We start from the raw sequence: 13,161 nt of genomic DNA, 5'->3' as shown, positions 1-13,161 counted from the left end.
ACACTATAGGGAGATAGAATATAGATTGCTTATTAAGAAAATAAGACTTCATCTTTGATCATGTTCTACATATGGTCCTCATTATGTTGACTTGGGAAGATGCCCAGTGAAAAAGACCAAGAAATGAGACTAAACGCTCCCAAGAAAAATGCGAAAATTGCCAAATCCACATAGTTGGTTTCATTTATCCTGGTTCGTGAGCCTCTATTTCACAAAAGTTGCTTCTTAGCTAACCTCTGTTTTCAAAATGCATGTTTTAGGTAGAAGTGTTCTAAATACAAATTATCATATTTTGACAAAATGTTGACAAGAATGGACATCTATCTAAAGATAGTGAACTATTTAAAGATAGTGTATATAGGTGTTTTAAAAGTCTCCTCTCCACAAGAACCTCTCCTCTCCCCACAAGAATCCACAGGACACACACACACACACACACACACACACACACACACGAGAGAGAGAGAGAGAGAGAGAGAGAGAGAGAGAGAGAGAGAGAGAAGTGGGGGGACGGGCTTCCACTGTAGTGAAACAAGAAATATCCATAATTCAAACTAAGAAGTGTCCCTGTTTAAGGTAAGAAAATGTGAGCCAAGGATTTTATATCCAGCAAAACTGACTTTCACTTATAAAGGGCACAAACTGTTATCAGCATGTAAGAACACAAAGAATGTTGTTTCCATGAGCCCTTAATGAGAAATCTACTGAAGAATGAGCTTCAGTTAAGCAAAGATGACATAACTTCACCAAAGGAGAAATAATCATATACTATGTGCCTCCTAATAAAAGAACACTCTGCTTCCCATAGTCTTGCCAAAAAAATAAAACCAGAGTCAGATCAAGCCTCTGCATCCAGCTGCCAATTTGCAGGAAATCCAGAGGACAAAAGAACATGTTAATGCCCCGTGAATATGCAGTCAGCAAGGTCCAGGTTGTGGGAATCTCTACATGTCAAATTCCTAGGTTCTTCAGCAGATAAACTGTGAAGGGAAAAAAGGGATGGAAAAGGAACCTATAGCTTAGAAGAGATATCAATAAAATTTAATGGGGAAGACTAAAAGCTTCAATTAGAAACCCAAAGATGTAAACTCTTAGAATATTCAAAGATAGCTAATTTCATTAAATATTCTTACTTTTTCTCAACTTCCTACATTTTTTCAGAAACTAAAATTTGAACTATAACTTAATCTAACTTATAAAGAGTGCTTTAATGCCTCAGATTGTAAACTATATGTTTTATACTTAACTTTGAGGCAGTGCAGCAGGGATTTTGAGTAAGTGCCCAGTTTAAATGCCAACTCTTCCACTCTGGCTGTGTGGCTTTGGGCATATTACTTAATGTCAGGTGAGGGTGGAGGTGATCTTTATTTATCTCTTTTAAGGTGAATAATAAATTATAACCTCTCTTGGGGCTGTTGCAGGAGTGCATGAAATACCATGTGTATAATTCTGGTATTGTGGTTGGCTTATAATAGGCACTCAATAAATGAAAGCTACTCTTACTTTGGTTTCAGTAGGTATGGGGTGGGACCCAAGAATTCTGTACTTTTAAAAGCCTCTCGAATGATTCTAATGATTACTCTAATTTGGGAAACAGTTCCTGATAAAATCCTGCTGGATGTGAACAAATATTCAGCTTCAAGAATGTTTATCAATGTATTTCTTAGAATAGTAGAAAAACTGGAAGACATCTAGGAGAAGGCAAAGTAAACTATGGCCTATCTGTGTGTGAAAATATTATGTGGGCATTGAAATCAAAATCAAATAGCTAACATAGCATTAGGTGCCAGGCGCTGTTCGAAATGCCTTATATATACTATCTCATTTAGTATTCCTGTGAGGCATGTTCCATTATTATTTCTATTTGACAGATGAAGAAACTAAAAATGTATATGACATTACACATAAAAAATTGTGAAGCTGAAATATTTCTAAACTATTAATAATAAAAACATTTTTGTAATAAAAAGTTTTGGCCTTGTTAGAGGAAAGACTGAATTAGCTTTCCAACAGAAAATATTTCAAAACTATCATATGAAGAAGTGATCAAAGCATTTGCAGCTGAAAACTGGGGGGAAAAAAGGATTACAAAGGTATCTTACTCTAAATAAATTAACTTTCAAGCCCATTTTTGTACCTTTTTCCTATTGAGCCCTCCCCCCCCCAGATTGTATAACCTTCAGGGCCCCGCAAAACCTGGATTCTCACCCCTCTGCCTACCAGACATGCATAATGAGAGCCCCTGCAGAAGAGAGTGGAACAAATGTAATAGAGGAAAAATATTTAGACAGATGAAAGGAGAAAACTTTCCTCAAATAAAACTTGAATCTTCATAAAAAGCTTCCTGAAAACTGACAGACATGCCCCAAACTGGCTGAATGGCACTATGTAACTTTAATAATCAGTTTGGGAGCAGCTTTCTGTTCACATTCAGTAGAAACAGGGAGGATGATCTCAGAGCGGGGAGATTGCTCAGAAACAACTTTCTTAGGTTTTATGTTTGCTTATTAATTCCATTATGTGGAGAAGAACACTATTCAAATGACAATAGTATCTAATATATTTCAATAAAAAACAGAGGGAGGAAATTTAGAGTTCCTTTATCAATCTTTTCTTATTGTTTCTTAGAGTCTGATATTTCTTGTTCGAGACTGGAGTTTCCCATACGAATTTTCATATGGAGCTGACGGTGGCTCCAAATTCTTGGAAAAACGCCTCAAGGTTTGTTAACTATTTAGGTGCATGAAGTTTCGCCAATAGTAACCTAAATTATTTTTGTTGAATGATTTGCTGAATAGATACTCAGTAGCCACAATCTCATTTGACCTTCATAGTATCTCTATGAACAAACTAAGATTGATACTTAAAATAATGTCAGAGTTACAACTGTAAACATGATCAATAATTATGATACAGAAAAGGAGTTCTTTTGTAAATATCTATAAAACCATGATTTATTCCTAAAGATAAAACTTTTAATTTGAAGAATTAAATCAGTTCAAGACTGACATACAAATATCTGGATTCGTGTTTTAATAGAGGTTTAAAGTCAATTTAACAGAAATATTTAATTTTTGAATCCCCAAAGTCAATCTCAGGACATTTTGCTAGTAGTTCACAGAAGGTGATATTAGGAGGCTTTCCACTTGCTGTGTCATGATAGTTCAATACTGAATGAATTATTTACACTGAACAGATATCTCCCAAAATGCCTACTGAGTAATCAGAAAAAAAAAAATGGAGATTAAAAACTCTTCCTAGATAATCAGGATCTCTAAGCTTACCTTTTTAAATGATGGTTACTTTTAGGGTAGTTTGTACTGTTAAATGTCAAATACATGTGAAAAAAGGGGGCAGTTTAGCTTTTAAGTAAACATCCAACTATCCAGATGCCTTTCTAGAATTTAAATGTATACCTACCAGGTGACAAGAGGCTGTCTTGAGTACCTCCTGAAAAGAAGGTAGGAATATCTTATGATCTACTCATGTCTCTTGTGAGTACTTTGAATTAAAATTTGAATTTGTAGGAACTAGCTAGAGTGAAACCCCACTAATTTATACTAAAAAATGGGAAGGCCCATCTAAGTTAGCGTGAGAGTAGACGATTGTTAATTGTAATAATAATGCCATATGTATGCTATACTTAGATATGGCCATGTGGCAAATTCACCCCAAACTTTTCCTTATTTAGTATCAGCCCTGTCCTATCATTTTTTATCATTGTGACCAGACAGACACAACAAATATAAATGCCACAGAATTCTTTTGGAGTTCAATTTGTGTTGAAAGTAGTTTAAACTTCAGAATGATTTACTACAGGTCTCGGGGAACCAGCATGAAGAACTACAGAATGTTCGAAAACACATCCATTCCTGTTTCACCAAAATTTCCTGTTTTCTGCTACCTCATCCTGGCTTAAAAGTAGCTACCAATCCAAACTTTGATGGAAAACTGAAAGGTTTGTCTGTCTTTTAATGTATTTGTTTATGTCACTTAGTCTGATTACAAAAATGTCATTTTATCCGTTGGGCTTATGGCTGCTAGTTTAGTTTATCCACTGATGTGAGGCTAATGATTAGAAATTTTCAGGAGGATTGGGAATCCCGGGCTCATGCTAGAGTACCTCCTTGGTGAACTGTGGGATTCTATGGGTACTGAATACGTACACTGAGGAAATAGGCTAAATCCTGCATTCACCTGGGAGGCAGTAACCCTCGCCCTTTCTCATAGGTTCCTGCTCACCTCTGTATTGAGAAATGCTCCTTAATATCTTTGTTTTTAATTTTCCTTATTTACATGAAAAAGGAAAATAGATGCCTATATTATTGGAATGTTTGTATTAAGTTATATAATTAGAGATAGAAAGAAATATTGCATAGTACTGAAGTGAAGCTCTTTAAAACTGCTGCTAAAGAATTTAATTATAAATCATTAAAAACTTCAGTAATAATGAAATCCTCTTCTGGATGAGGACCAGTTTCTTAAAAAACCAAAAGCACCAGAGTGTTTTTCAAACTAACAGCATGTAATTATCTCTTAAACAGAGGCATGACTAATGTTTAAAGATTCCAAAGCAACTCAAATTGTTAAAAAAAAGGGGGGGGGGGCAGTGGGAGGTGGAGGCAGGGGTCTGCAGAAGCAGAAGCTAATCTTGCCTAATAATCACCAGGTCTTTAGATATTTGCTTTGCAGTTGATACAAGGTGGTACAAAGACATTTCTGACTTTTTTACTTGTAAGCCTAGCATTGAGTACACCACTGAGTTCAGACATTTGCTTAATTTACTGTGGCCTTTCTGCATTGTGCCAGGGGTGATGAGACAGTGACATAACAAGCTTTGCAGCACAGTTGTTCTCAAAGGGCTTTGAAATTACTTTTAAAAAGGACAACATAACATTGTGTCCAGTTTTATGGAACTGGCAAGTTTGAAAAGCAAACCTATATTTTTCCCCATGTATCCATGGCGTTTATTCTCAGATACCTTATATTTCACTATGGCAGCTATATCATAAATAGAACCCCCAATTTCTCAATCGTCAGCATTGTTTTTATACATGTTTTAAATTGTCTCTTCTCTATACAACAGAACAGACAGCTGTAGGCACATATTAATGCATGGATTCCAGGATCCTACAATTTCACTGTCACTTATGAATTCCAACCCACTAGTGAGCACACAGACCTCTTGATACTGTGCAATTACCTAATGGCTTCAATGTGTTTTGAATATGTTACATAAAGAGAGGGCTCCCACAAGGCCTTTCTTTCTTCTCTGGGGTTGGAGAGCCATAAACAGGCAGAGCAGGGGCAGGCCTTCAACAACAGTCCTTTACTGGGACAAAAAAGTACTTTGCCTTGTTTCATTCCTGTAGTACACAGCTACAGTTCTTAAATTAATGGATACAGTTTGCAATGAAAGAACTCAGGGAGAGAGTTTAAGACAATCATGCAGATATAAATTGTACTTTTTAATAGATTTGTTCTCCATCTAATTTTACTCACATGTCTAAACATATATTGACTCATACAGTTACCCATACGTTGCGAGTTTACCAAAGTGGCTAGCCCGAGAGAAAGAGAAATGAAAGGCAGCTTCAGTTGCCCATCAAATTTCCATTTTAATTGAGGCTTTATAGAACTGCTGCTAAATCCCTCTGTGTGCCCAAATGTTCTACTTTGCCTCATTGTTTCTCTGGGCAGTTTTGAAAGTCTGCTATCTACATTATTTTTCCATCCTGAATCTTACAATGTTGTGTTATTTCTATCCAGGATGTCTTGTCTGCTGGCCATGCTGTTCTCCAGAGGGCTGGCATCTGAGTGGTTGCCTCTGGGGAAGAAATGTCTTTGAATAAACAACTGTGCAAAAATTCTTTGATGATAGTTTCTCACATACTCTTTCAACACACTTGTAGAAATAGACTATGGCTAATGCTATCTTCAGAACACATTTTTAATCCAAATGTATGGTGCTACACTGGTTACTTTGATGATAATTCACACAGTTGCTGGTGCATTAGATACACAGGTTGTATCTTACTCCATTAACAATTTTATAAGGAAATTTTTTGGGGGAGTGGAATTTAAGTACATGTTTTGAAGGTGATTTTAAAGTGGTTTTATAAGGAGAAATCTTTTTGTTTTATACAGAAATTCAGGAAGAATTCATATATTCTAGATATATAGTAATATTCTACTAATGTTGAAAAAAGCATGAAATCATATAGCAAAAAAGAAAACTGTTAGCATCAGTGAATACGAATACATAGTAGGCAACAAAACACAACACAGGAACATAGTAACATAATACAAATACCAGTATTTCAGTGAAAATTGGTAACTAAAAGCAAACCACAATAATAAATACATTTGAATAAACCTATACTAATACAAAGCACAATTATCAGTAAAAATTGGTACAGTGCAAACAGAAAAATAAATTTGAATAAACTCCTGTCCAAGTCCTCATGAAATACGGACACGAATTTCAAAGCTGTACAAAACATGAAGCAAAAAAGTTGGAAGAATTTCCAGTGTCATGCTCATACATGTCATAAAAGCAGTAAGCAAGAGAAGAGAACCATAAATTCTTATGTGAACTAGTATTTCAGTGTATGTTGGGGTCATAATAACAAGCAGGGAACATGCAAACACAATCATAAGGTTTGAATCTTTATCCTTAAGACCTCAGAAATCACCAGTCCCAAAGCCTGACTTTGCTGAAGTGACTCTGCTGAAATTCAGATTTTAAAAAATTATAGGCAGTTACTGCATTTTCTTAGATACCAAGTCTCTGGACATATCTTGCTTTTTATGTATTTTTCTATATGTTTTGAAATAATGATTTAAAAAATTATTGCTGTGTTCAAAAGTCTTCTCTGAAGATCTGTTTTCCGTATTACTTTGCTAAATCCGTAATGTTCAGTTTGAACCTAATGCTATAAAATGGGTTATGGGCAATCAGTCGCACCAAATAACTCAGACTACCTCTGACCCACTAGCTACGAGGCCTCCACTGCCTTTTTCGATGTTATTTTGTGTTGCTGCGTTTCACTACTAGAGGCAGCAGCGGCATCACTATCTTTTTGAACTTGAGTCGTAGTTACCACACCTTACTCACTTCTATACACTTGTCCTAAGGTGGGCACACTAAATACAGAACAACTTTTGGATACATTTTCTGGAGGGAATGCATCTTATAAAGCAGTAAATATCCACCCTTTCCCCCTTTATGACCCTATATATATAAAACCATGAACCATGAACAGGACTTAAAGGCATCAGAATACATGAACTGGTTATGTGAATGGGGTGTAAAACATTTGTATAGCATTTAATATCAAGAAAGCTATTTTATAGGTGGAAGACAAGATAAATAAGTAATTGGAGTGAAGATAAGAAAGATCAGCCATAGGAGATTGGGCGAGGAGTATCGTTCACCCTGAGAAAAGTGGGTTTCGGGAGTAATTTAGATGATGGGAAAGTATGTAATAGCTTTATCACTGGGGAAGAAACAGAGGAAATCAAAGGATGTTTTATTTTATGGCATGGAGGACTGGACAGGATTTTTTAAATAATGATGAATTTGCTTTTACTTGTAGAAATAGATGAAGACTTCATCAAAAACTTGAAAATACTAATTCCTTGGCTACTTAGTCCTGAGAGCCTAGACGTTAAAGAGATCAATGGGAACAAAATCACCTGCCGAGGTCTGGTGGAGTACTTCAAGGTATCACTCTCATTTCTAGAGAATTTGTGAGTACTTAGATTTGACATGTTTGGGAATGCAGTTCCTGTTTTAAACAACAAAAAATTATAGACTTTGTAATATAGGGGCAAAGGCATGAGGACTATATAGAAATGATTTTTAAAAAGATTAGACTCCCAAGAGGAGCTTGCTTTCTGAAATTATTTTTTGAGAAAACTCCTTGAGGTAACTTTACTATCGCCTTTCATCTTGAGGGAAATATATTTTGAAACATAAATATATCCAGGAGTTGGAAAAGTCTATCTCTTTTTGGGGGAGGAGGTGTTTCCCAGGGTTTATACCACTTAGTCTTCAGTCATGACCTGTACTGAATTTCACCTTCATTCTGAAGATTTTCCCTAATGGGCTATACTTGGCCTTCCTACTGGAGAAAATTCTTCCACACTTCCTGCTCTCTGCACCAAGGGCCAATTTGAAGTGGAACTATTTTAATTTGCATTTACCTATTTACCTCAGGGAGCCCCAAATACAACACTTTTTTTTGTAACCAACACACATATATAGTGGATTTCAGTTACCAATATAATTTTTGGATTGATGCTCCAAAGACTAAAATATCAATTTTTAAAATCCACGTTTTGTCATTTAAAATGTGGTTGTATATCTTCTGTGTGATTATTTACCTTCACCACTCTCAGCAATAAATGACATGTTATTTATCTAAAATTTGAATTCTTACTGTGCATAAAACACTGTGGAGGAGCTTAGAATTTAGTAGGAGACTCAGGGCCCTTGAACAGATCTGTTCCATAAATCTTGTGGCAGCAGCAGGTACAAATTCCTGTGAGTAACTGAAAAAGAAATGTTACTCCTAGCAGAGGGATCTCAGAAAGTTTTAAAGGAGGTGGTAGCGAGTTAAGCCTTTAAGAAGGGTGGGATTGGCAAGTGGAGATGTGTGAAAAGGACCTTTCAGGAAAAGGGAACAAGAATTAAGAAAGAGGGAATTAAGTATGAGAAAGAGATAACAGTTCCTGAAACTATCAAGACCTTATTTATTTTTTTGAACCGTCAAGACCTTCGACCTTAGAATACAATTTAACAGGCTTAGAGAAATATTGAATGCAATTACTTGAACATGAGTCTTTTTCTTTTTTTCTTTTTCTCTCTTTTTTTTTTTTAGGCTTATATAAAGATCTATCAAGGTGAAGAATTACCACATCCCAAATCCATGTTACAGGTATTTATCCATCAGGAGGCTTGACATTCTAAAACATACTGTCACTAAAGCTAAGCTAACGATATGCTCCAATCTGGCTGTTGGAAATCACCAAATAAAAATAGTAGATGGAATGACTTATTGGAAGATGATTTTTCTAGTAACTACCCATTTGTGTGTTCATCTAAACATTTTCAGATACACATATAGCAGCCTCACTTATGCTGATATACAAGAGTCTGCATTGTCTTTGTACTAAATGTGTTTAGAGAAGACTCAGACTGTGGTTTAGATTCACACATGTAACAAGAAGTAGAAAAGCAGGTTTTAAACAAGTGGCCTCTATACTTAGAAAAGGAAAAACTCACTTTTTCCATACTTATTTCTTAAATTTCTTAAGTTCTTGATGGTTTTTGTTATCAGTGATACATTGTTCTATCAGTAATCCTTAAAGTTGACATATTTTTATATATATTAGTATATATAAAATGTACTATATATTATTTCCCATGTGTTTGGATTTATAGACCCCCCCCCATATTTGGTGAAAGGCTTAAAAATATTTATAAAGAGGAATAATCTTCTAAATGAAAATTCATTTTAGAACTATGGTTTATTGAGTAAACTATATTTTATGCATTTTGAAATTTTAATTTTACTAATTTTAAAAGATGTAGTAGAAATATTTCAACACTTTTCAAATTATGTGATGACCTTGGGTTCTTGCGTATTTCTTGCACATGATGCTCATATATGAAAACTGCCTGTGGAAGTTTACTAAAATATGAATTCCATTTTACATCATATTTTGTACTTTGTCCAAAGGCCACAGCAGAAGCTAACAATTTAGCAGCCGTGGCAACTGCCAAGGATACATACAATAAAAAAATGGAAGAGGTAAGAATTAAATAGTATTTTAAATGATGTTTTAATTAATTGATTGATTGATTTTTGGCTGCATTGGGTCTTCGTTGCTGTGTGCGAGCTTTCTCTAATTGCGTCGAGTGGGGGCTGTTCTTCGTTCTGGTGTGCGGGTTTCTCACTGCGGTGGCTTCTCCTGTTGCGGAGCAGGGGCTCTAGGCGCGCGGGCTTCAGTAGTTGTGGCACGTAGGCTCAGTAGTTGTGGCTCGCGGGCTCTAGAGCACAGGCTCAGTAGTTGTGGCGCACGGGCTTAGTTGCTCCACAGCATGTGGGATCTTCCCAGGCCAGGGCTCGAACCCATGTCCCCTGCATCCCCTGCATTGGCAGGCAGATTCTTAACCACTGCGCCACCAGGGAAGTCCCTTAAATGATGTTTCAAATAAAATCAGTATTTCTTCTATGAGCTCATTCTTTTTTCTTCCAAGTTACACTGTATACACACATGCAGAAGTGGCTTTTACTTATTCTTTCTCAAACTATGTGTATCACATTTCTTTTTATGGTATTCCTAAAATATTTTAAAAACCAATCAAGAAGAGAACATGATGTTTGCACAATTTAAATGTATTTTAAATGAATTATCTCTTTATAACACACACATTTTGCGGGGGTGGAGGGGTACAGATTTTCCCACTATTTATAAGATCTAGTGGCTAAAATAACATATGCTACCCTCTCCACTATACCTCCCTGCATTCCACAGTCCAACTTCTATCTTAAATATAAAAACCTGTTAGAAAAAAATAAACTGCAAGGACCAATATTTCTAAGTACTATATTTCCTCTTTTTAACTTTCTGAATTAGGGGGCATCTAATGATTATGGTGTGTATCTACTAATGTGATGAGTTTTCTTTCCACTGAAAATGTTATAAAATCAAAATTGCATCCAAAATTGATAGAGTCTTAGAATCAAGGGAAATACAGTATATGGAATGGTGTTTACAACATAATTAAAGGGGAAGTGGAATAAGTCTCCTTTATATAGTTAAATCACAAATAACTGAAGTGAATGGTATGGGTAACTGAGATTTCCCATGTAACTTTTGAAAAAAAAGTTGAAAATTTGGTCCAAGAACATTTAATACGCTTCCATTTAGTCTCTTGAAGAAAATACCGAATGGGCTCCAAACAAAACTCAGTGAAACTGCTGAAGGAAACGTTTTTCACAATTTTACTTTAGGGCTTTATAGCATTGCTCATTGTTTTAAATTAAACTTCATTTGGTCAAAATTAGTTCAGTGTAGTTAGAATAAATTTCCTACAGGAACTTGACTGTAAGTAGTTTTCTTAAATTTGGATTCATTCTATGAATGAACTGAGTTTGCAGTTCACCTCCTCATCTTGAGGAAATTGGATTAAGTCATGGATATTCCTTCCCATGTCGAAAAGAGAATAAAAATTAAGAAAGGCTTTATATAAGTCACCTATAAAGTACAAGTCCCACTTATAACCCCGCCTGATAGAAATGGAGTATGGAAAGATGTGGGTTGACAAAACATAATGCAGGCTCCTTCTGATTAGTAATGTGTTCTAACAAATTCAACTAGCTAAGTGCAAAATTGTGATACAGTTGCTAGTTGTACTCTGCACTGCATGAATACTTCTCTATCCGATACAGATCTGTGGTGGTGACAAACCATTTCTGGCCCCTAATGACCTGCAGACGAGACATCTGGAACTTAAGGAAGAATCTGTGAAGCTATTCCGAGGGGTGAAGAAGATGGGTGGGGAGGAATTTAGCCGGCGTTACCTGCAACAGTTGGAGAGTGAAATAGATGACCTTTACATCCAATACATCAAGCACAATGATAGCAAAAATATCTTCCATGCAGCTCGTACCCCAGCCACACTGTTTGTTGTCATCTTTATCACATATGTGATTGCTGGTGTGACTGGATTCATTGGTTTGGACATCATAGCTAGCCTATGCAATATGATAATGGGACTGACCCTTATCACTCTGTGCACCTGGGCATACATCCGGTACTCTGGAGAATACCGAGAGCTGGGTGCTGTAATAGACCAAGTGGCTGCAGCCTTGTGGGACCAGGTAGGAACACTTAATTCTCTTCAACTAAATGCAGCACACATTTGAATGCTATCTATGTTCCAGACACTATGTTAGATGTTGTAAATATACAGGTGAACAGGAGACTTGGGCCCCGGTCTTCAAGAACTTTAGAATCTGTCAAGATGGCCAGATACAAACAGCTAACTATAATATAACATGTAAAGTCCTACACAACTGTTTTCCAGTCAACATTTCAATATTTTTCAAAAATACGTGGATTAGGTAGTGTTTTCACTTTTTCTTATCCTAAAAGTTAAAGCTGTTAAGTGAGAAAACACAATCAAGTTTTTATTTAGCTGATTGTGATTCGATTATGTGTTGATTACTTCATACTTACAACCTATCATTTGACTAGCACTGGCTTTGTTAGGAGCATATATAAACCACCATCTGAAGTCATATCACTGTCTCTTTCAGTAAAACCCCTCAACACAGTATCTGATCACTTCACATTGTCTCTATTTGAACTTTACATTTGTACCAGGCCCTGGCATGAGTCCAGGTCAACCTCTGGATCAGCTGCTTATGGGTCAGTTGTCCTTTATGGTCCAATTAACCAACCCAGGGTCACCATGGTCCACTGTTCAAATAATTGAGCATGGATAATAATCAACTCACTGTCATTCTGGAAGTGTCTTCAGTTAAATTTAGGGGAATTTAGTGAAGCTAAAGTTGAGATTCTTCCTAAAAGTTTGGAGTTAAGACTTGTATTTATGGTCTCCAGGTAGCAAGTAATAGGTACAATTCTCCCAGCATTAAGAGTGTAATTATACATACTCTTTAAAAGAGAATTGTAACTGATGGATTTTCCGTGTGTCTTTGAAGAATCTAGTTGAGATAAATAAATGGTAACACTACGGGAAAAGAATTAAAATTGGATCCTCTGAGCCACTGCCTCAAATAGCCCTTCAACCTCAAAAGATGAAGAGAAGCTATTTGAGGTAAATCCCAAAGCCCACCTAGAATATGATGCTGAAACCTGTGATGAATATAGAATTGGGTTCTTCAAAAGATTCACATTAAATACGTAATCTAAACTGAAAAAATCTGCAGGGTTATTTGTTCTTAAATGCTCACAAATTACTACTGTAAACAAAGTTGATTATCATAATGCTATTAATGAAGCAGGATATATACTTTTCTTTTCTCCCTTTTAAACTGCCTTTGCCACAGGGAAGTACAAATGAGGTAAGTTAAATTTTTTTTAAATTAAGAGCATGTATTTATAAACATTATGATATTTTAT

General features: G+C 35.9%; 1 protein-coding gene across 4 annotated transcripts in view; it reads left to right on the top strand.

Annotated features, from left to right (window-relative positions):
* ATL1 (atlastin GTPase 1) overlaps positions 1-13,161 on the top strand; it is an 87,544-nt gene that overhangs the window by 71,692 nt on the left and 2,691 nt on the right. For 3 of the 4 annotated variants that reach the window (XM_082452155.1, XM_082452152.1, XM_082452153.1), the window contains 7 exons: positions 2,629-2,721; positions 3,820-3,958; positions 7,599-7,726; positions 8,886-8,942; positions 9,747-9,818; positions 11,463-11,894; positions 13,089-13,103. In XM_082452155.1, coding sequence (XP_082308281.1) covers positions 2,629-2,721; positions 3,820-3,958; positions 7,599-7,726; positions 8,886-8,942; positions 9,747-9,818; positions 11,463-11,894; positions 13,089-13,103 — 936 coding nt within the window. The remainder of the gene's footprint in view (positions 1-2,628; positions 2,722-3,819; positions 3,959-7,598; positions 7,727-8,885; positions 8,943-9,746; positions 9,819-11,462; positions 11,895-13,088; positions 13,104-13,161) is intronic. The other variant, XM_082452154.1, reaches the window with a different exon arrangement.

This window comes from Balaenoptera physalus (assembly GCF_965194825.1).
Source record: "Balaenoptera physalus genome assembly, chromosome: 2".
In the NCBI taxonomy this organism is placed as follows: domain Eukaryota; kingdom Metazoa; phylum Chordata; class Mammalia; order Artiodactyla; family Balaenopteridae; genus Balaenoptera; species Balaenoptera physalus.
The sequence above is the reverse complement of the archived record's forward strand: the minus strand, read 5'-3'. Positions and strand labels throughout refer to the sequence as shown.